This window comes from Rousettus aegyptiacus, unplaced genomic scaffold, assembly GCF_014176215.1.
Source record: "Rousettus aegyptiacus isolate mRouAeg1 unplaced genomic scaffold, mRouAeg1.p scaffold_m13_p_5, whole genome shotgun sequence".
Classification (NCBI taxonomy): domain Eukaryota; kingdom Metazoa; phylum Chordata; class Mammalia; order Chiroptera; family Pteropodidae; genus Rousettus; species Rousettus aegyptiacus.
Window position 1 is genome coordinate 13,033,869 of NW_023416308.1, and position 22,833 is coordinate 13,056,701.

The following is a 22,833-nucleotide window of genomic DNA, read 5'->3' on the forward strand; positions in this document are numbered from 1 at the left end:
ATCCTGTCTGGGAGGCACAAGGAGCAATAGCAACACGAAACACGAAGAAGCCTGAGGCTCTGCTTCACAGCGGGTTCGGGCATTTTCCAAGGGTCGCAGCCCTCAGCCCCTGAGGGTTTCAGCCGTGCAGCTGGCGCCGCCTACCGAACTTTCAAGCGCTGTAGTCCTTGCAGCTAGAAAACTCGCAGACACTGGAGCTGAGAAAAGGCGGGCAAAGTTCCTTTTCATAAGTTATGAATGGGGAGAAAGTGTTTGTAGAACTCATTGTTAAAACCTCGGAGCCCCAGATTCAGCCTGCGCTCGGCCAATCGGGCCTGGAGGCTATTTTGAAATCGCTCTTGTCGCAGCCAATAGGTGCGCGGGAAGCGAAGCCCCACGCTGGTACCGGCGAATGAGCGAGGCGTGATGCTAAGGAGCCGGGGGCCGGGCCCCGCCGACTGTCAGCAGGTTAAAGATGGAGCCGGTGGGCGAGAGGGCGCCACGAGGTGCAGGATAGTCTTGATACAGACGACGGGAGCAGACGACTGCCGGGATCTCTCTCCCGCTAACTTTCCGCATCATTTCTGGGCCCAGGGCGGAAGGGGTGTCCCGCCGCGTGAGTAGCAGGGTCTGAAGTGGGGGACGGGCGGGACTGCGTGGAGGGGCGCAGCCCAGATTCCACGCGTCCTTTACGGGAAGGGGACTCCAGAAGGGCAGGAACCCTCCTGACCGTTCCTCTGCGCCGCTCTGGGCTGACGGGCAGCGAATCTGTTGAGACGCAACGCGGAGCCCAAGTCGGGGGCCAGGGGCCAGGGATGGGGGCCGAGCTAGCAGGGGCGCGTCGTCCCGGAGTAGAGCCACCCTCCTCCCGGAGCCGGGGGCCAGGTGAGGGCGCAAGGTCGTCGGGCTGTACCCATGCCCCGCTCCGGGAGCCAGTGGGCTTTGGATTGCGGTGGAGCCCGGGCCCCTCTCCTTTGTGTGCGCGCCACCCCCTTCCCCGTCCGCTCCCTCTCGGGTGTTGCAGCTACCACTCAATCTGGGGTCTCTGCAAGGCAATCTGGAGTGTGCTAAGGAAGACCGGATGCCTTGGGGTCCTGAGGACCCCAAAGACTGCAGCCCCTCTGAAATCCCCACTCCTGGCCCTGATGTCCAGGATAGGGCCTCTAGCCCCACCCACCCAGGGTTGAGCTTCCCACCCTGTGTGTACTGGAGGGGTGGAGGTCCACCCTGCTGGCCGCAGATGCTCTGACGAGATTGCACTACTTTGCTTTAAGAAGCAGTGCAATGATATTGTCAAAGCATCTGGGACCAGCCTTGGGGACCCCACACCTCCACCTCCTCCCTAGGCCAGGCCCCTTGGGCCTGCAGGATCCCCCAACCCCCAACCCTACCCCCCTTTTCTCTACTGGCTCCCTTCTCTATGGAAACTTGAGATCCTGGCCAGGCCTGGGCCTCTGGGGTCAGAGGGCACCCTTCCCCCAGGCAGAGGCCCCACCCAAGTGGGCCTGTATTCTCCGTCTCAGATCCCCACAGACCACTAGGAGAGGCAGGCGCTGGCAGGCCTGCCCGACACTCTTTCCCTGTTGCACTACTGTGGGCCGCTGGGAGGCAGTGCAATGATGAAAGGGCATCGGTCAGGTCCAGCCCACCATCCACAACGCCAGGGTGGAGGGAGTTTTGCTGCCTCACTGCACTTCTTAGCAGTTTAGGCACAGGTGCAGAATTGGACTGGATCCTCTGTCAGAATTAGGTGAGTGCAGAGCTGGGGGATTGCCCCACAAACTCTCCATCTGGGTCATGGCTGGACAGGTACAGGGTCCGAGGCCCTGGGCTCAGAGGTCTGCTTTGAAGAGGATCTTTCATACCGGCATCCAGGGTAAGACTGTGAACTACAGGTTTGGTCTGGGCCTTGTGGAAAAAATAGAGGCCCACTGCTCTGCATGGAGTGTCTGTCTGGACCTGGCTCAGGCCCAGTTCACTCTTCACCACGTGGAGGTGAACTAGACCCAACTCTCCTTGAAGGCTTGGGGAGGACTAGGCTCAGGAGAGAATGTTATCCTGGGTTCTCAGCAAGAGCAGTACTATCTAGGGTGGACAGGTGGCCTTGAGATATGAAGCCCGCAGGTGATGCCCACCAACTACACCCATCTTGTTCTTTTACAGGGAGATATGCATCCCTGAGCCTGCTAGAGGGTCTAGCATGCCCACCCTCACAGCTGGAAGTGGGGGGATTGGAGCTGAACTGCCAAGGAGCCTGACCTCAGACATGCTTGCAGGGCCACTTCCACCATCAGGACCTGACATAATGCACAAGGTTTTTATGTGCCCAGTGACAGTCATTCAAATCTGTCTCCTTGAGAAGAGGCCCAGGTTCTAAATGGGCATTTTGCAGTACCCCTCATGTCTGGCTGAGCATATTGGGATACCAGTTTCACTCCCACCCTGGGTGTAGAAGCCCTGGTGTCCATGGAGAGGATGAGGGGCAATGATATATGCTCCCCGGCCTCCTAGGCCTAACCCCTTGGGGTTCCTGACTCAAGGCCACCTGACTCAGGTCTGTCCTTTCTCCTGGGCTCCAGGTGCCATGACTGGAGGTGTCTACCCTTACTATTTGTGAACTTAAGGCTCTGCTCAAATGTTCCCTCCTAGGGGAAGCTTTTTCTGGGCTCCACAGTATCCAATGTCTGTCCAGCAGAGCCTGTTAGATTGAAATTTTTTCTCCGTGGCTGAAGTCCTACTAGATTGGGACCCCCTCAGGGCAGGAACTATGTCGTTTTTAATCTCTTGGCAGTGACTGGCACAGAGGAGGGGCCCATTACGCTTTTAAAAAATACAAATAAATTTGTAAAGTGTGACATAATATCAGTTTAACATGATAGGAGTTAATCATGGGTCTGCTTGACCCCTCAGGATGTTTATTCTGTTTATAAAAAGGCATAAACTATATACTTTTAAGTCTCATTTTGTAAGTCACATGGGGTCAGGAAGCAGAATGGTTGTTTGAACCCAGGTGTATCTGTTTGCACGCCTACACAAATACACGGGTCAGAACTTCTTACTCCTTGTCTCCAAAGCAGGAGAAAGTGAATGCCACCTCCTATGACGGGAAGAGCCAAGGCTAGGAAGCTAGAAAGTTTGGCTGTTGTTGGTGAAAAATCTCTTTAGACTTACCAGGTGCACTCCATGGATCTCAGAGCTGGGCGTGTGTGTTTGTGTGTGTGTGTGTGTGTGTGTGTGTGTGTGTAGAGGACAGGAAGAAAGCAGTCCAGGTTGCTTCCCACCCACCTCATTAGTGGCTGGGAAGGATGGTGGTGGTGTCAGCCACTGACCAAGTAGGAGAGGGAGAAAGAAGCCGTGTGCCAATCTGGATAGGTTCAGTGCGAGATGCCCAAGAAACGTTCCCTGCGGACCCTGGATGTGGGTCTGGAGCTCAGGGGAGGTCTGAACCTGAGACGCAAGTTAGGCTTGTTAAGTCAGCTCTCGGTTGGGACTAAGAAGTCGGTATGAACGTCCAAGATGGTATGGTGGAGAGGGGACCCTTTGAAAAGCAAAGTTGTGGCTGGAGATGCTGGTAAAGAGACAACAGTGAGGAGCAAAGTGGTTACAAAGGGGGAGAAGAGAAGACAAATTAGAGAGGGGTGGGTTTGGTGCTGGAGAATAAAGAAGAGGAAGAGGGTGAAAAGCCTGGGGCTAGAATTCAGGCCAGATTGAAATTCTTGGGGTGTTTCCTAAGGAGGGGAAAGCAGGGCTCAGGCAGGAATACTGGAAGATTATAGACCATGAGAAGGAAATGGAGCAGGTATGGGGAGGGGCTGGTGGCCGGCCGAGGGGGTGAGGACCTTAAAGAAATTGGAAGATTTAGGACACTGACCACATTACTCGGTGTGGCTCTAGGAAGGATCCCTACTCAGGGGCGTTCGTCCCTTCGAAGACCAGAGAGCGCATGCCCAGAGGGGCGGGCATTGTCACGTGCAGCCCTCTCGCGAGATTCTTCTGGTTCGCGATCTCCCTGGGGATTGGCTGGAACAGTTTGGACGGCGGCGGCAGTAGCTGAGGGGATTCTGTGGCGGCGAGGTGGCCCTGGGGAACAGAGCGGGTGCGTCCCCGACGGGCCCCTTCAGCCCAAGGTGACCTGAACCCCGGCCTTCGGGAGTGGCCCCTCTATTCCGGCCAGGGGTGGGTAAATCCTCCTTGGCCCCACCCCGACGGCCGCTCTGTCCACAGGCAGCCTGGGCAGGCCCTCAGCCCCTCCCAGATGGAGGTCCTGGACGAGTTCGACAGTGAGTTCCCCCAGAGTGTGACCTTTTGCCAGCTCATCTCTGAGGAAGACTTCGAGAGGCAGGCGGCGAGTTGCACGGAACGCGCACTGCGTCGCCTCTTCCGCAGCCTCGACCGCAATCCGGCCCTGGCAGAGAGGGTGGTGCGCAAGGGCAAGCAGGCCGAGTGCGAACAGCGCGGACTCCTTTCCTTCCTCTGGGTGCGGGCTTCCGTACGGGCTGCATGCGTGTAGGGTGGCTACCACGAGGGCCGGGGCTGATCTCTGGGGATCAGAGGTGGTGGGGTGGGCGCCATTGGGCCTAGCTGGATTTGCTGCGTAGGGTCTTCCTATTATTCTGTGACAGCACAGCTTGGAGAGTGCAGCGGCAGGCATCTCACCCATCCGGCTTCCTCCTGCCCTACCTATCCTGCTCTTGTTGCAGGCGAAGTTTTTCACTGCAGTCCAGGGGGAGCTGAACTTTTGCAACAGCATGGGCGCCCTGGAGATGCACCAGCGCCTGGAGCAGCTAAAGAGGAGCATCTACCGCGTGCACCAGTACTCCCAGGGTGAGGCTCAACCTCTGCCTGGCTCAGGTAACCCAGCAAACCTGAGTCAGGGCTCCTCGTCCCTGGTCCTAAAGTCTTCATTATGAAAATGAGCATGCACAAAACTAGAGACCGCGTTGAACACTAAGTACCTGTCACCCAGCTTCAGCAATTATCCCCATCTTGCCATGCTTGGTTTAGTCTTTGTTCAACTCCCCCCCCCCCCCCCCGCTTTTTTTTGGAGCATTTTAAGGAAAATCTTAATACTTTAGAATGCTTCTTAATTTAAAAAAGATGATTTCTGACATAATCGCAATGTTAAACCTGGCATAATTGACAATTCCCTGATACTAGCTGATACTTAGTCCATAATCGGATCTTCCTGATGTTCTGCAAAAGCCTTGCTACACTTGGTCTGTCACATCAGGACCCAACAAGGGCCACACATTGTTTTCGGTGTTAGGCCTCCTAGGTTTCTTTTCACTGGGGTGACCATATAATTTTTGTCCATATTGGGGTACTTGTTAGGATGAAATGAAAGAGGGCCATATTAGTGACCATACAGGGATGGCAAATGAGGATCTGTGGCCAAATTTACTGATTTCCTCTTCGAGGTAGGATGCCCTCACTTTTCACCCCCTGCCATTGCCTTGAATAACAGTGTTGTCCTTTTGGGTATCCCACTTTATGAGTTTATACCTGTTGTCATGGTCACTGGTAGTATTTGCTTTTCCCTTCTCTGTGTTTCTCAGACAGTGGGTGTAATGCTGTGATTAGATTGGGTTCACTTCTTTTGGTCTGTTTGTGTTCCATGATAGACTATGCTGGTGGTGGGGCTATTTCTAAATCACATTGGGAGGCCTGGCTTGCCTGGGGCTCTCACTTTCCATGGTGCTCTTTGGGGGACCTACCTCCCCTCCTTGGGGAGACTGTGTGAAGACACTATACCACCACTCTACCCTGTTCTGGCTGCAGGGTAAGCACTCACTGGCATCTTTTGTCACAGATGCCAAGAAGAGGAGAAGGAAGCCAAAATCGAAGAAACAAGAATCCAACCTCTTGCAGAGCCGGTTAAGCTCCTTATGCCTGCCACCAACACTACTGCCGCCTCCGCCACTGCCACCTCCTGCCACTACCATGGCCTCTGTGGTGGCCCCATCATCCCCTGTCTACACTATGCCCAGGGTCTTTGGCCCCTTTCCTGCGCTGCCCAGAAAGTCGGTCAGTGGGAGTATTGCTCCCATATGGCTCTGGGAGGGGCAGCCACTGTACCCCTGCTCAGGAGCACCCCAGCGGCTCTCCTGGGCTCACAGCAGTGGCTCTCAAAACTTTGTTTATAAGCAGCAGAACCCTTTTGTAGACTGGATAGAATGGCAGTGGATAAAGCAGATAAAAAGGGGGCTGCTTTAGTTGAAGAGTCAGGGTGGCGGTCGAAGTCACAGAGTTCTACCTGCTTGACCTCAGCAGAACAAAGCAGCCCCAAGTGTACTGGGCAGAATCCTGGGGACATGTCAAAGGACAGATGGAGAACCACAGGCCCCTCACCGTATCTTCAGCCCCATACTTGCCTCTCACTGTGGGTGCTGTTCTCCATGTTGCCCTCTGAGTTCCTCTACCGTGCCCTTCCAAACTGCCAGCCCCTCCTGACTTGAGCTTATCCTACACTCACTCCTGTCAGCCCCCCATCCCCCAGGCTGCATTAGGACCTCCTTAGTTGGCTCTTAGCCCCCATCTCATCCCCTGTCTCCCTAACACTGAGTTCAGGGTGGGCACAGAGGATGAGCTGACATAGTTTTTGATCGAAAGTTACATAGTTCTCATAGTTATTCTATAAGGTGATTTTCTTCACAGTGAGGCCCCCATATTTGTCCTGAGATTACCCCTTTGTTTCTCTGCAGGCGGAGAAACTGGAAGTTTCAAGCTCTGAAGTGAAATTAAACCGGACTGGCCTATCACAGAATCCAAAGAGGTGAAAGGACTTTATTCTGGGCTTGAGGCAAATGAAAAACGAGCATTTTGGGGAGCATGCTGTGTGTCAGGCTCAGCTATTATTTTCTCCCCACCCCTTAGTTAATCTTCACCACAGGCCTGAATGGTTATTCTCATTGTCCAGGGAAGGAGTCTGGGCTCAGAGATCTGTTCCATGTAAGGGAGTCCTCGTGCCCATGTCAGAGATGTGCTCACCAAGGCTGGGGAGGCTCTGCCTAGGAGGAGCCCACAGCTGATGTCCCCTCCCTTTGTCCTGTCTTACAGACACATGGTTGATCTGAACCCCTTGGTCCTTAGCCCTGGAGATTTCCATTTCTCGTACCTGCCTGGAAACGGTGCACAGAAGCTCCATGGCCCTGGCTTCCCCTGGTAAGCGTGATTCTGAGTCTCCCTGGTGGGGCCAGACACTGTCGCAACTCAGCCCTTGCCTCACTTCTAACTAGTGTTGCGGTGAGGCCCAGGGCTGGACAGATGTTCTTTATGATGGTCCTTTCCACTTCCAGGAAGGACCTTAGTGTAATGAGGGGTATTGGAAAAGTTGTTCCTCTTTCCTAGTGTTTGTAATGCTGAGAAATCTGAAACAGACAGCCCAGAGGCCAGTAGAAAGGAAATGATTCCTTCAGCTGTGGGCAGCCCTATGATTTATGTACATGTGTGTTTGTTTTGCAAAGCAGGGATTTACTGACTATAGGGTTTTAAAAAATCACCTCTTTGTTCCCTTATGGTTAAGTATTTCCTATGTCATTGAGTGTTATTCCAAAATATGATTTAGACTGGCTGTTTCATTGCATCAGATGACTTTTTTTTTTTATTTAAAGGCTTTATTTAGCTATTATTCACATCACATAATACACCTATTTAAAGTATATAGTTCAATGTTTCTTACTGTATTCATTTATGAAACCACCACCACAATCGATTTTAGCACATTTTCAACACCTCAGAAGGGGACCCCTTAGCCATCACTCCTCCATTCTCCTCTCCCCCAGTCTCTGGCAACCACTGATTACAGTCTATCTCTGTAAATTTGCTTATTCTGAACATTTCATATAAATGGAATCATGAGATATGTGGTCTTTTGTATCTGGTTTATTTCACATGGCATGTTTTTAAGGTTCATCCATGTTGTATGAGTTATTTTAAAATTTTCTTTCAGAGTAGTTTAGGATTCACAGTAAAATTGAGCTGAAAGTGCAGGGAGGTCCCATGTGCCCCTTGCCCCCACACATGCATAGTATCTCTCTTTATCAACATCCTCCAACAGAATGGTACATTTGTTACAAGCTGTGAACCTACAGTGACACCTCATAATCACCCAAAGTCCATAGTTTACATTAGGGTTTACTCTTGGTGTTGTACATTGTATGAGTTGAATTTCTTACGGTTGAATACTATTCCACCGTATTATGTACTACATTTATTCATTCTTAGTTGATGGACATTTGGGTTGCTTCCATTTTTTGGCTATTATGAATAATGCTGTTATGACCATTTATACACAAGTTTTTATGAGGATATAATCTTCACTTTGCATGGGTATACTCCTAAGAGTGGAATTTTTAGGTCATGTGGTAACTTTAATATTTTAAGAAACTGCTAAAATGTTTTTCAAAACAGCTGCATCATATTACATTCCCACCAATAGTGTATAAGATTCTAATTTCTTCACATCTTTGCTAACACTGTTTTTTTTTAATATAGCCATCCTAGTGGGTGTGAAGTGCTATCTCATTTTGGTTTTGAGTTGTATCTTCCTGATGGCTGATAATGTTGAGTGTTTTTTCCTGTGTTTATTGGTCATTTGTGTATCTTTGGAGAAATATCTATTCAGATCCTTGCCCCTTTTTAAATTGGGTTGTCTTTTTATTATTGAGTTGTAAGACATATTTATATATTGTAAACATAAGATCCTTACTAGATATATGATTTGCAAATATTTCCTCTCATTTCATGGTTGTCTTTTACTTCCTCAATGGTGTCATTTGAAGAACAAAAGTTTAAGGCTCATTCCTTTGAAAAGCAATCTGTCAAAACATATCAGGAGAACATAGAAATTTTCATATTCTTTGATCTAGTGTTTTCAGTCCTGGAAACTGGCACCAAGGAAATGATTAAGGGGGAAAAATGTGATTGTGCATAAAAATGTTTATGACAGCATCAGTTGAGAAGGAAAAAACTGGAAACAACTTAAATATGTATTCACATAATTATGGAATATTATGCAGAATTACAATTATATAAACATGATTATGTAGATTCATGAATTACATCTAAGTGGATGCAATGGGCTATCAGATCAGAAGGAGGTAGGATGGAGGGGCAGGAAGGTGACTGATTGCTGGGTTACAGAGAGGGGTGGTCACCACTTTTGCCATGTTGTTACAAAGCAAAATTTTAAAATGAAGCATTATTGAGCACCACTGTGTCCGTAGAACAGTGGAGCCTCACAGTGGGAGTAGGTCATCATCAAGGCATTTTTGTCGCAGTATTTCCTAGCCTTTTCTAGGCATAGTTTAAAAGTTGTGATTCAATTAGACAATGTAATTTTTTAAAGTTTACTTTTGCCACTTAACATTAAGGCCCTGGTGAGTTGTACACTTCTTGACAGTCCTTTGAACACAAGCTTCATTGATTGTGTAATAAACATCCAGCGTATGTAGTGCCATAACTTATTTAATTGCACTAGGAAACACATGAGGTGCTTTTAGTTTTCAACTACTATAGTTATTGCTGGTATTAACATCTTTATGGTAAGCTATTCCAGAATTTCAGATTAATTTTCTAAAGTGGAATTACAAGGGAAAGTGTACAGTTTTCAAAAGGAGTATCTTTTTTTCAGATTCTAGAACAATATTTACTGAAGACAATTTGAAAACTATGTAAAAAGACACCAATTGCTCTGATTCCCACTGCCAGAATTAACCACTGTTACCATATTTTTGTCTTGATGAAGGCTTTTTCCTGTGTATACACGTGTATATACATATACAGTAGCTTGTTACATAATTGAGAACATCCTATTAGGCACTTTTATAGCAAGTTCTCAAATGTGATGCTTCCCTTTCATTAAAAATATCTTTCAATTCACCAATAATAACAGATGCAAAATACTCCATTGTATAGAAGGAACGTCATTTACTCAGCCATTCTTGCATGTTGAAATATTTCACGAATGGGGACAATTTTTTGGCTTTTGTTAGGTATTTCTTAGTGAGCTATGTGATCATGATGCCATCAGCAAAAATGGGTTATTTTTGTTTAAAAAAGCTTATAAAAGCAAAACATATTTCATAGAAAAAAAAAGTTAGCAATACAGAAATGCGTACATAAAATGAGTCCCCTTGCTGCTGAGTCTTGCTGCTAAGAGTTTTGTGTGTACCCTTTCAACACACACACACACACACACACACACACACACACACACACAGGTTAATTTTTAACCAAAGCAGGATCATATTGCATGTACTTCTCAGCAACTTGCTTTTTTCCGTTACTGTACCATTGGTGCGTCTTATTGGGATATACACACCTACCTCATTCCTTAAACAGCTGCAGAGTAGTCCACTGCTTGGCTATATCTTGGTTCCTGATGGGCGTGTAAATTGTTTGCAGGTTTTCACAATCACAACATTGCTGCAATGAGCAGCCTTGAACAAACACCTATGGGTAAGATTTCTGGAAGTAGAAATGTATTGAGAGCCATCCCATAGCCTGGGGGTTTGTCGTGTGTACCTCAGCCCTGTGTGTTGGTGTCCCACCTCATGGACATGTCTTGGCTGTCTTCTGCACAGGACCTCAGCCTGTAGTGACTCCCCCAACACCGAGGAGACACCATCCCTTCCTGTGAAGGCCTCCACCTTTACTCCATCTGTCCTGCTCAAGTTCCAGCATGTGCCCAGACCTAAAGATGACTCAGAGAATGACCCTGGCAGCGCAGAGTCTGTCCCCCACAAGAGGAGCCCATAACCTCTTCCCTACAGACCATGGTGTAGGAATGAATAAAGCTCCCATGGAGGTCCCTTCTTTGTGCTGGGTTTCCTGCAATCCATTGGGCTCCCTCCAGCCTAAAAAAGTCAGGGTAGTGCCATGTATGTGGCCTGCTACTGTGAAGTCCCCTTGCTTGCCCTCTAACATTGGGAATTCAGCCATGTGCACTTTGGAAGAGAAATGAGTGAGGAGAGTGCTACCTTTCCCTGCAGTGACTCTGTGGCCCATCAACCCTACTGAGTTGCAAGCCTACCATTTTTTTCCCTACACCTCATTTCTAAACATAAGCCTTATCAGGGTGCAGGTTTAGAAAGTGATATCTATTTCCTCCCTGGAAGAAAATGAGCTGGTGTCAGTTTCCAACCTGGCACCTCCCTAAGGAGTTTCAAAGATAGTGACACATTGTCATCTCACACTGATCTTAGAATAAAACCTGATGTGAGAGTCGAGCCCTCATAAAATGCTTGATAACCACTGGACGTTCGCAGATATTCATCGAACCTTCGTGTCTGCCCTGCATCTTGCTTGGGACTGGAGATATAAAGCAGTTGAAATGTCTGCCCTTAAAGAGCTTAACATCCCATCTGTGTGTTGGGGGTAGGGTAGGGGGACGGAGGCAGGGAGTGGGGGAGAGGATAAAGCAGTACATTGATCAAAATACAGATTATAAGTTGTGATAAACCCTATGGGAGCTAAGGTGAAGATGTGGTCTGGGAAGGTCTCTGAAGAGGTGACATGTTGAAACCTAGAAATGAGAAGGAGCTAGCCATGAGAAAGGCAAAGAAAACTGTCATTGGGTGAGTAGGTAGATAGTGGTACTGTTGAGGGGAGTGGAGACTGAACGATGTGGAGGGATGAAGAATTCTGCTTTAATGAGACATATTAAATTTGAGATTGGGTACCCAAGTAGAGGTCAGGGATCTAGAGGTTTGGAGTCAAGGGGTATTTAAAGCCACTATCCTGGGCAAGATCATCCAGTGCATGAGTGTAGACAGGTTCAGGGCTTAGGCTGGGACGCACATAGTGGTTTGGTCGAGGGAAGGGTCTTCTAAAAAGGCTGGAGAGATCAGTGAGGGCTTTGGGCCTTGAGGCTTGATTGCTGCCTGCCTCTGGGACGCTCAGGAGACAGGCCTGGAGGCGGTGGGGACCGAATAGATGGAGAGATTGGAGGTGATCGGGTAGAGAGCGAATGTTGACGTCGCTTTGGAGGCGTCTGTCACGTAGGGGAGCAGAGATGGGGCGGAGGCTGATGGGGACTTAAGGCTCCAGGCAGAAATTTACAATACCGGAGAACCTAAGTCAAAATAGGGCGGGTTTGCGTGGCGATGGCACTGAGCTGGGCTAGGTGGGTAGGCGAGGCGGTCTGGAGCGAGGCCGCGGAGAACATGAGGCTTCGAGGCAGCTCAGCCCTGCCAGGACGCGAGCCCAATTGAGAACTCGGCCCAAGGACCCGCCACGCCCGCTGGCATGTCCCCTTGGCTACAGAGACCATGTTTCCCGGCATGCCGAGCGCCCGCTTCCAGGGCAGAACCCGGAAGTACTTAAGGAGCTCGGCTGAGACACCGGGGACTGAGTTGGCTGTTGTTTTTCTGCTCTCAGTGGTCCTGCAACCGCCGCTGCCGTCGCCATGGGGAAGCGACAGCATCAGAAGGACAAGATGTAAGTTGAGCCTCAGCTAGGAGCGGTGCCCCCACTCTCAGTCCTCCCTTGTCCTGCACTCTGCGCCGTCCTCTCTCGCTCAGAGCTGGGCCGCAGAACCGTTCTCAGATGTCGTTTCCTCCAGGACGCCTCCGCCCCCTCCTCAGGCAGGGTAATTACCCACCAGCCGCGAGGTCTCCCGGGATCCTGGCTCCAATATACCGTAGATGTCCTTACCTGAGCACGGCCCTCCCACTGCCTCGGCAGTCCGCAGGCACAGCCCCCCTCGACTTCACTTTTGCCCGGAACGGCCCTCCTTTCGCCTCGCGAGCTCCGCTCTTGAATTAGCCCCTCTCTCTTCTGAATCTCCAGTCTCTCCCTCTGTGCTGGTTCAGCCTACACACATGCTGTAGAACCTCCCAATTTAAAATAAACTATCCTTGTCCATGTTCCCCTCCAGCTGCTAGCGTGTTTCTTACGTGAAAGACCTGTGCATACTGGCTGTTTTCTGCTCTCTCTCCAGCCAGGCTTTCGCCTCAGCACTATTATCAGGATTCCAGTAACTTCTGTGTTCCTGAACCTAGTGGTCAGTTCTCAGTCTCATTTTGTTGGGCTTCTAATAGTGTATGACAAAGATGACCACCTCTCTCCTTTTGACAAAGCCCTTTGGTATCTGGGACATCACATGCTCTTTGTTTTCAGTCTACCTCAATGGCTTCTCTTTTCTCAGTCTCCTTTGCTGGATCCTCCTCCTCTCTTCTAGAACTCATAGGTCAATATCTCCTAGATTTCTTCTTCATTTACATTCTCACTGGGTGGTCTCCAGTCTTGCAGTAGTCAGCTAATACTCAGCTTATCCACCCCCAGGTCTGACAGGCATCTCAAATTTAATATGCCCCAAACGGGGTTCTTGATATTTAGCGCCTGCATCTGCTCCTCTCCCGCTTTCCCTATCTCAATTGTCACATCCATACTTCGTTTCCTCAGGTCAGAAGTCTGGGAGTCAGCCTTGGTGCCTCTTTCTCTCAGCTCTCTCTTCCTACTGGCCATCAGTAAGTCCTGCTGGCTCTTCCAGGAACTGACCACTCACCCACCAATTTCCACATAGGTGAAGTTTATGCCAACTTCTTGGACCTTTGTAGTCACTTCCTGATTGAATTTCTGTTGCCTCTCTTGCTCATCCCATCACATGCAGCAGCCAGAGTGATGCTTTGTGGACCGATGTTGGATCATGTCAGAGCCCTGCTCCAAACCCTCCAACAGTTTCCATCAGTCTTACAGCAAACCTTTACACGGCCTGCCAGGTCCCTTATGATCCAACCACCACCTCTGTCTCCTTCATTTACTGCCACATGCCCCCATGCCCCATGCACATTCTTCTTCACTGACTTTGCCCTTTTTTGGGAACACACAGCTTTTCCTGCCTTAGGGCTTTTCTATAAGATATGTCTGTCTGGCCCCTCTGCTTGGAAAGCTCTTTCTCCAATCTTCACATGGCTAGCTCCTTCTCATCATCAAGCCTTCTGTTAATTTCAGTTCATTCCTTTCAGAACAAAGCTTGACTGTTTGTATTTGTTCACCAGTTTGTGTATCCCCATGTCTGTTGTGTTTATCATTATATGCCTGACTTATAGTAGATGTTTAATAAGCATTTGCTGAATGAGTGAAGTGATTTAGTCATCTGTTACTTCCAAAGACTCTATCCTCTTTATAAAGAGGGTGGTAGTAAGATTCTGTCTCTCTTCTTCAGGTACATTACCTGTGCTGAATACACTCACTTCTATGGTGGCAAGAAACCAGGTAAGGCATGACTTCCTTCTGTTCCCCTCCATTATGTGTGGGGATTGTAACTAAGGAATGATATCTTCACTATACAATGAGCCTGTAAAAATTAAAAATTAATAAGAACATGGAAACTATAGTAAACAAATGGGCTGAGGACACTGTCACATTTTGGTAATTCTCACACTATTTCGAACATTTTCATTACTATATTTGTTATGGTGATCTGTGATCAGTGATCTTCACTGTTACTGTTGTAATTGTTTAGGGGCACCACAAACCATGCCTGTGGAAAATGGCAAACATAATAAACGTGTGTGTTCTGACTGTTCTACCAACTGGCTGTTCCTGTGTCTCTCCCTCTCTTTGGGCCTCCCTATTCCCTGAGATACGCTATTGAAATTAGGCCAATAAGTAACCCTACAATGGCTTCTTAATGTTCAAGTGAAAGGAATAACCGCACGTCTCTTTACTTTAAAGTCAAACTACCAATGGTGAAGCTCAGTGAGGGAGGCATGTGAATAACCAAGACAGGCCAAAAGCTAGGCCTCTTCCACCAGCTAGCCAAGTTATGAATACAACAAAAAGGAAATTAGAAGTGCCACTCCAGTGAATACACAGATAAGACAGTGCAACAGCCTTATTGCTTTGGAGAAAGTTTTAGTGATCTGGATAAAAAAATCAAACCAGTCACAACATTCTCTTAAGCCAAAGCCTAATCCAGAGTAAGGTTATAACTCTCTTCAATTCAATTCTGTGAAGGCTGAGAGAGGAAGCTGCAGAAGTTGGAAGTTAGCAGAGGTTGGTTTGAGGAAAGAAGCTATCTCTATAACGTGAGAGTGCAAGTTGAAGCAGAAGGTACTTATGCAGAAGCTGCAGCAAGTTATCCAGAAGATAATTTAATTAATTAAATGTAATTAATATAAACAACAGATTTTTAATGTGGATGAAACAGCCTTATATTGGAAGAAGATGCCATCTGGGACTTTCCTAGGACCTTTAAGAATTATGCTAAATCTACTCTGCCTGTGCTCTATAAATGGAACAGCAACCCTTGTATGACAGAGAGCATGTCTGTTTATAATATGGTTTACTAAATATTCAAAGTCCAGTGTTGAGACTTAGTCCTCAGAAAAAAAGCTTTTCAAAATTTTACGGCTCATTGACAATGCAACCAGATCTCTGATGGAGATGTAAAATAGAGTAATGTTTTCATGCCTGCTAACACAACATTTATTCTGCAATCTGTGGATCAAGGAGGAATTTCAACTTTCAAGACTTATTATTTATTTAAGAAATACATTTTGTAAAGCTATAACTGTCATAGATGGGAATTCTTCTGATGGCCTTAGGCAAAGTAAATTGAAAACCTACTGGGAAGAATTCACCATTCTCAATGCCATTAAGAATGTTTGTAATTCATGGGACGAGGTCAAAATATCAACATTAATAAGGGTTTGGAAGAAGGTGATTCTAACCCTCATGGATGCCTTTGAGGGATTCAAGACTTCAGTGGAGGAAGTAACTGCAGATATGGTAGAGATAGCAAGAGAACTAGAGTTTGAAGTGGAGCCTAAAGATGTGACTCAGTTGCCGCAGTTTTATGATAAAACTAATGGAAGAGGAGTTGCTCCTTCTTGAGATGGAATCTACTCCTGGTATAGGTGCTCTGAAGATTGTGGAAATGACAACAAAGGAGTTAGAATATTACATAAACTTAGTTGATAAAGTAGCATCAGTGTTTGGGGCGATTGACTCCAATTTTGAAAGTTCTATAGGTAAATTTTATCAAACAGCATCACATGCCTCAGAGAAATTGTTTGTGAAAGTGAAAGTCTGTTGATGCAGCAAACTTCACTGTCGTCTTATTTTAAGAAGTTGCCACAGCCACCTAACCTTCAGCAATTACTACCCCCGTCAGACAGCAACCATCAACATTGAGGCAAGACCCTCCACCAACAAAAAGATTACAACTTGTTAAAGGCTCAGATGATGGTTAGCATTTTTTAGCAATAAAATATTATATAATTGAGGTATGTACAGTACTTTTTAGAGATGTAGTGCTGTCGCACACTTAATACACTACAATATAGTATAAACATAACTTTTTCAGGCACTAGGAAACCCAAAAATTCATGACTTGCTTTATTGCAATGCTTGCTTTATAGTGGTGGTCTGAAACTGACCCCACAGTAGCTCCAACGTACCTACTGTGTGTGCTTTTTCCGCTTAAATTCTTTCCCGATGTACACCATGTGTTTTGGTTCAATCTATTGAAAGGTTTTTAATCCACAGCAATTGATGCACTAGGTAATTTACACAACATTTTTCTTAAGATGTAATTGAATTATTAGGAGTAATACATATGTGAAAATTTTAACAATAAATTTTGTCTATTTCATTTTAAATAGATATCCCACAAACAAATTTTCGTCGGTTACCTTTTGACCACTGCAGGTAAGAGTTTTGAGAGTTTAATCATTCCCTCATAATCATTATTTGATACTCAGTTATTTGGCAGTGAATCTGATCCTTGGAGATGCAGTTATGGGTTCTGTCTGCATTTGCCCACCTAGAACTTCCCTAGACTGGTAGAAGGTGACCTAACAATGATAAAAACTTATTTTTGCTTGATCTGTGTCTACGTTTACGTACATTGTCTTTTTAACCTTGTTCTTACCTTCCAAAATAGGTAGACTCTGATGTTAAGCCTGTTTTATAGTTGAGAGAATTAGTGCTTTCAAGGTGGATTCCTTTGCACCGGTGTCACATCCAGGAAATGAACCTGGTGGTCTACTCCGGGCCAGTGCCTTTCACCCTTTACTTTTCATCCAGAATCTAAGTAGTAACAGCAGCAGCAACAGTCATGATTCCATGCTCCTCTTCCTCCTTTCCTGGGAGCCTAGTTCACCAGTGGGGGTGGGGGTGGGAGTGGGGAGCCACTCAATGCTTCTTCCCACCCCAGTTGGTATGTATATGAACAGAAGACAAGTCTGCTGGGAAAGTGGGACTAGAACTAGTGAACCCTAACACATTGGGTGTTGTAGGGGTGAGCAGCTTTTGTGGTCCCCTTGGGCCTGAGTTTCCCCAAGCTCCAGTCATGGTCAAATCTTCCCTGGACACATGCATGTCTAAAAAGCATTCCCCCCTGCCCCACGAGTTCTGATTCCATAGGTCAGGGTGAGCCTTGAGAGTTGACAAAGCTCCCCTGGTGATCCCAGCACCTTGGTTGGGGCGGGTTAGCCAGATGCCACAGGGTGATGAGGGTGCAGGGAAGGCTGGGGGATGCAGCCACTGGATCTGCCCAGGAGCACCCAGGAGGCTCCCACACAGTGCTGTGTGAGGGCTTTTCCTGCTCATAGCACTTGCTCAGGGAGAGTGAACAAATGAGGCCCTGGTGTCATTGGCTGGATTTCTCTCTACCACCACCAAGTTTTGTCATCACTTCATGAGAATGTCCTATTTGGATTGGGTATGAATTGGTTTTATGGAAATAATTTTTATCCTTGGTTCCCAGTTCCCCCAAGGGGTCTCTGATCTGCATCTTGGTCATTTTTTAACTACCTTGGATTCTGGGTAAAAATAGGCTTGGGCTTTGAGAATGTGCTCTTTAGGTCCGATTTGGGAGAAGATGCATGTACATTTCTTGCTGCTTTGAGCTCAATTTGGTTCAGGGTCCTGCTCTGGTCAGGCCCTAGCAGCACCAGCAACACTACTAGGTTAGAGTAGAAGGTTGGACCAGAGAGGGAGGTGGTGAGGTTGCCCCATGAAGTCTTCTTGGGGCAGCATCGAGAGTTGAACCCTGTGTTGCCAGGCTGTCCAGGTCCTGGGGACTGACCTATGTTTACCAAATGTATATAAGTGACTGATGAATGTATAAACAAGCCAGATCAGCGAGGGCTCTTGATGGTTAGTGACAGAAACCCCATGCAAGAAAAAAGGTTTATTGGCTCAAGAAAGACTACTAGATACAGTCTCCCTTCATTGGTGGACTCTGCCTTTTCTAAGGAGACCCGTCTCGAGGTAGCAAATGGCCCATTGCAGTCTGGGTCTCTATAGGCCCCTCTACCCCCACATCCACGTACCAGAATTAACCAGGGCCCCTTGGGGCCTCGGGTCTCACCTGAGTCACGTGCCCACCCCTTGGGAATGCATGGAGAGCTGTGTGTACACTCTGGTCAGGAGCAGGCAGGGCGCCCCTAGACTTTAAGAGCCCCACGGCAGTCTCTTGGGATGGGAGAGGGCAGTTCTCAGTAGAAAAGGGTAGCCTGGCTGTGCCTGCTATGTGAGGTTTTGGGGAGCGAATTCTAGTCCTCCCTCACCCAGGCTGCCCCTAGGGACCTCTTTTGGGCTTGAACATGATCACGTGTGTTACATGCCACAGCAGAGGGTGTGGAGAGGATCATCCTGCTGCTGTTTCAAAGCCCTGTCACTACCTCCTGGAACCCTTGCCTTGTCCTTACTGGTTTGTGCTGGGAGCTTCTGAGGGGCAGGGATGTGGAGGTCACCTCTGTGCTGGCACCCACCCCAGGCTGAGTAGACGATCACTGGAATCGTTGCAGGAATGACCGAAGGAGGGAGGGACAAAGGGAGAATCCACAGGAGCCACATGGGAGTGGCACGGCCAGCCCACTGCATAACCATGAGTGACCATGTCCTTTCTCAGTCTCTCTCTGCAGCCCTTCACCTACCCGGTCTGTACCCCTGAAGGCGTCGTGTTTGACTTACTGTGAGTTCTCCCTTGACTTTTGAGCTAACAAATGGATGATATTGTTGACACTTACTCAGGAAGGGGAGGTGGGGCCAGGTTTGTGGTTCCAGGTGGTATCAAGCCAGACCATGCTGAGGTCTCAGCAGCCTTGGGAACCCTGGGTGGGCCTCTTGAGAACTCAGGAGGTACTGGCATGTCCTCAGAGATGAGGAGACGGCAATGCTCCTCATAATTAGGGTGTATACTTTTCTAGTGCTATATTTTGAAGCATTATGCTCAGTTTTATATTCTAACATAAGCCAGCTTTTATAATTCACTTATGTTTTATACTTACTTTAGAAAAATTAGAAAATACTTCAAAGGAAAAGGAAAATTTTATTATAATCACACTATCTGGGATAAACACTGTCAATATTTATACTTATCTTTTTTTGAGTTTATTTGTGGGAACATGGTTGAGATAATACCGTGAAGGTAGTTCTTGATCCATTCTCTAGTCAGTCGTGTGTAGAGCTTTTCCCCCCATGTAATCCAGAATTCTCTGGAGGTTATAATTTTGATGCTGGCCCAGAATCTCATTGTATGGACTTATCAACATTTATGTACATCTTTTTTCATTAGTTTGTGTTGTTTATACATAACTGCAGTTAAAACCAGGAACATACTTTGAAACCCATGGATCCAGAAATATCCCCCACTTTGACAAGGCAGGGCATCCTCCTCTTGGTTTTTGCTAACAGAAGTGAAATAGAGCAAAGCCCCTTCATAGCTGTCACATGGAAGCAGCTTCCTGGACTGTGCTGTCTGTCGTCACCAGGCTGCCCCTGCCCTCTAGGCTGATGCTGTCTGTTTTGTTCTCTTCTCTTCAGGAACATCGTCCCTTGGCTTAAGAAGTACGGGACCAACCCCAGCAATGGCGAGGTAGGGGCCGTGCAGAAGTTTAAGTGATGCTGGTGAATACTGTCCTCTAGCTGGTCCTTTTGTTCTGTGGTTTTCATGTACACACAAGCGCAGTAGAGGACCATTCATGGGGCACAGTGAGGGATGGCCTCCCCTCTCCATTTCTTTCCAGAAATGTTCCCTACGTGTGCACACATGTATAGGTTACATCTGCTTTCCTTGAACCACAGGTGTGGTCACATGCGCGAACCCCTTTGTATCTTTCTTTCTCACCCTGCAGTGTGTTGGAGATCTGAGAGTGTCAGGGCCTCCTCAGCACGGCCTCGAAGGCCCTGGAGGGAGCTTGGGCTGCTTCTGGGTGGGCTGGAAGCCGGGCAGGGTTTTAAGCAGGAGTGTATTGCGGTCTGGTCTCTGTTTTAAAAGCTCACTCTGGCTGCTGTGTGGGGAGCAAACTGGAAGGAGGTGAGGGTAGAGGCTGGGGAAGCAGCCAGGGGGCTATATGCACTTGTCTGGGCAAGAGGTGCTGGGTGAACTTGGACCAGGGTGCAGGCCAGGGTGGTGGAACATAGAGGCTGGACCTAAGGTCACCATGGAGAGTAGACTGGTGGGACGTGCTGAGATACCATGACAGGGTCCATGTTTTTCTTAGTCTGGGAGAGCTCGGCGCTAACCTTCTAGCGCAGTCGCTTCTTGGAAGGTCTGGGGCAGTTAGCGTTGAGGCTGGGGCTCCCATGCTGCGGAGGGTCTGTGCTTCGCTTCTTCAGTGGTATTTTCAGGCCCTGCTGGGCCCCAAAGGCCCCCTCGTATTTTCTTGTCCACACCTGTCCTTGGGTCCTTTGTCTCTTCCCCAGTGGACATTGTCATTTATTTGTATCTGGGGCACTTTTTGTTACTTTGGGTTTCTTTCCACAGGTGCTCTTCAGGGCTTCAAGACGTGTAGGTTTCCCTGAGCTCAGCCCCCTGCCATGTCTAATGGGGCAGCTAACCAAGGGCAGTTAACGCAGGGCTGGCTTGGCCCCGTATCACCTCTCGGCCCCCCAGGAGGAGCGTGTGATGTGTGGGGTCTCTCTGTGTTGTCATATGGCCCAGGGTACCTCAGCCTGAAGGAGAAGAGCTGTCTGGTAGAAGTAGCCTTGGGGCAAGGACCCCATCATCTGTCCTGGAGTCTGATGCTCACCTGCACAGGTGGGCAGGGATAGCTGAATGACAAAGGAAGAAATAAAGCCAGGTGTGGGGCTGGTGGACTGGCCACTATAGGTGAGGGAAGATGTGGGGTTGGAGCTTGGCTCAGGGACCCAGCCCTTCATGCCCACCCAGTGTCTCCACTGGGCCCTGGATAGGCAGGGCCAGGCCCACCTTACTCGTGTGGCAGCAGCTACAGGGATGTGGGCTCCGAGTCAGGTATTCCTAGGGGGGCAGCTTTGCCCGCCTCATCCAGAGTCTGCCCATAGCCCCTTTCACTTCCTCCAGCTGATGCCTCCGCATTGGGGCAGCTTCTTTCCTCTGGCTGCCTGGATTTTATTTTATTGCGACTTTTCCTATAGAAGAGGTAAATCGTAGACACATTATAGAAACACTGGAAAATAGAGGATCCCATCACAACTGCTCTTAGCATTTGGATGTATTTATTCCTATCCTCCCACTTTTTAATATTTTATTTTTTTAGAAAAATAGTCACTCATCAAAAGAATAATGTGAACACCACCCAGCTGAAGAAGTACATGGTCTTTTAATTTCAGAAGTAATCAGTGCCTGCCATAAAACTATCTAAAAACATCACTGAGTATAAACAAACCTTCCTCTTATCTATAGCCTTCTGCCTAGATATTGCCTCAGAAGCTGGGGTTCCATTGTGCAGCCCCCTTATTTGGGTTAATTGCTGTGTCCTAGGGGCCTCCTGGTCAGCACCGGTGCCTTTCCCTTTTGCCTCTAACTGTGAAGGCTTGGACGGTCAGGGACTTTTCCAGTTTGTGTCACCCAGCTTCAGAAGTTCGTCATATCAGCCACTTATTCATTATTACTACTTACTTATTTTACTTCTTCCAGAAACTGGACGGGCGGTCCCTGATCAAGCTGAACTTTGCAACGAACAGCGAAGGTAAGGCATCTCTTTTACAGCTGACTCAAAGACTGGCCTGCAGAACCCTGATACTGCCGCTCCCCAAATTCTCTTCAGAACCAGTCATTCCTTTCTAATGAGGCTGGATACTTGCTTTTACTTTCTCAAAGTTGCAACAGACTTTTTTCTTAAAGGTCCAGGTAGTTTTTAATGGTAAAGGTGAGTGCCGAAAGCTTGGGTTTTAGGCTCTTCTTCTTACAAAAGCAGTTGGGCCTTAGGGCCTCTGGTGGCCTTTGTGGGCATAGGTGGGCCCTGGTGGCTCTGACCTGATATGACTGGAGGTAGAAGCTGCGCCCAGGTCAGGCAGCTGGGTGGTATGGCGGTCTGACGGTTTTGTTGGCAGCTCTTGGGCGGGGCTTCTGACCACTGGTTGTAAAGTCCCAGCTCTGTCTGGGGGTCCTCCTACTGTATGTCCCTGTATGTCCCTACACGTCCTCTCACTGGCCAGACGCCCTAGCTGAGGCAACCCCTGAGGGCACTGACCTTGCTATTGGTACTTTGTGGATATGGTATAGTTTTCTTGGCCTGTCTAGATGCCATTGTCGAGGCTAGTGTCTGTGCTCACTGGGCATGCGCATTCTGGAAAGATGCTGAAGCACCTACGGCCGGGGCCTACCTGATATTTGGGTTTGACCCCAGAGTCTGGCCCACAGTAGGTGCTGGTTCAGTGATGAGTGAGCGGGCCTCAGTGAAACAGAAGCACAGTAATTCAGAGAAAGTCCCTGGGGGTCAGGGAGCTCTACCCTGGTGGCCTAGTGTTGTGGGCCTCCTTGCTCAGAGATCAGCTGATTTGGGGAGGCCCACAGTGTATATCTCATTCAGCAAATATTTACTGAGTGTGCTTGCCATGTGTAGAGAGCAGAGTATGCCAGCTCTCTCCTGGAATGAAAGCTTAAATTATGGTGAAGGAGGACACTGGTAAACA

The 22,833-nt window shown here is 48.1% G+C and overlaps 2 protein-coding genes across 11 annotated transcripts in view; both read left to right on the plus strand.

The window, feature by feature from the left end:
• The first annotated feature begins 373 nt into the window (after positions 1–373).
• On the plus strand, positions 374–11,232 carry LOC107497852. 7 transcript variants are annotated; one of them, XM_016120177.2, is made up of 8 exons: positions 374–595; positions 3,874–4,075; positions 4,204–4,456; positions 4,680–4,830; positions 5,789–6,003; positions 6,681–6,751; positions 7,036–7,140; positions 10,563–11,232. In XM_016120177.2, exons 1-8 carry the CDS (start codon positions 406–408, stop codon positions 10,735–10,737), a joined length of 1,362 nt encoding a protein of 453 aa, XP_015975663.2. In that variant the 5' UTR covers positions 374–405; the 3' UTR covers positions 10,738–11,232. The 7 variants fall into 7 exon arrangements, with proteins under 7 accessions (XP_015975663.2, XP_015975664.2, XP_036076484.1 ...); XM_016120178.2 differs by having other exon boundaries at positions 376–595; positions 4,680–4,803; XM_036220591.1 differs by having other exon boundaries at positions 467–595; positions 2,143–4,075.
• Positions 11,233–12,271: 1,039 nt separating this feature from the next.
• PPIL2 (peptidylprolyl isomerase like 2) overlaps positions 12,272–22,833 on the plus strand; it is a 28,987-nt gene continuing 18,425 nt past the window's right edge. For all 4 annotated transcript variants that reach the window (XM_036220590.1, XM_036220589.1, XM_036220587.1 and 1 more), the window contains exons 1-6: positions 12,272–12,417; positions 14,147–14,196; positions 16,590–16,635; positions 18,845–18,907; positions 19,759–19,810; positions 21,836–21,887. In XM_036220590.1, the coding sequence (XP_036076483.1) occupies positions 12,386–12,417; positions 14,147–14,196; positions 16,590–16,635; positions 18,845–18,907; positions 19,759–19,810; positions 21,836–21,887 (295 nt within the window). In that variant the 5' untranslated portion in view covers positions 12,272–12,385. The remainder of the gene's footprint in view (positions 12,418–14,146; positions 14,197–16,589; positions 16,636–18,844; positions 18,908–19,758; positions 19,811–21,835; positions 21,888–22,833) is intronic.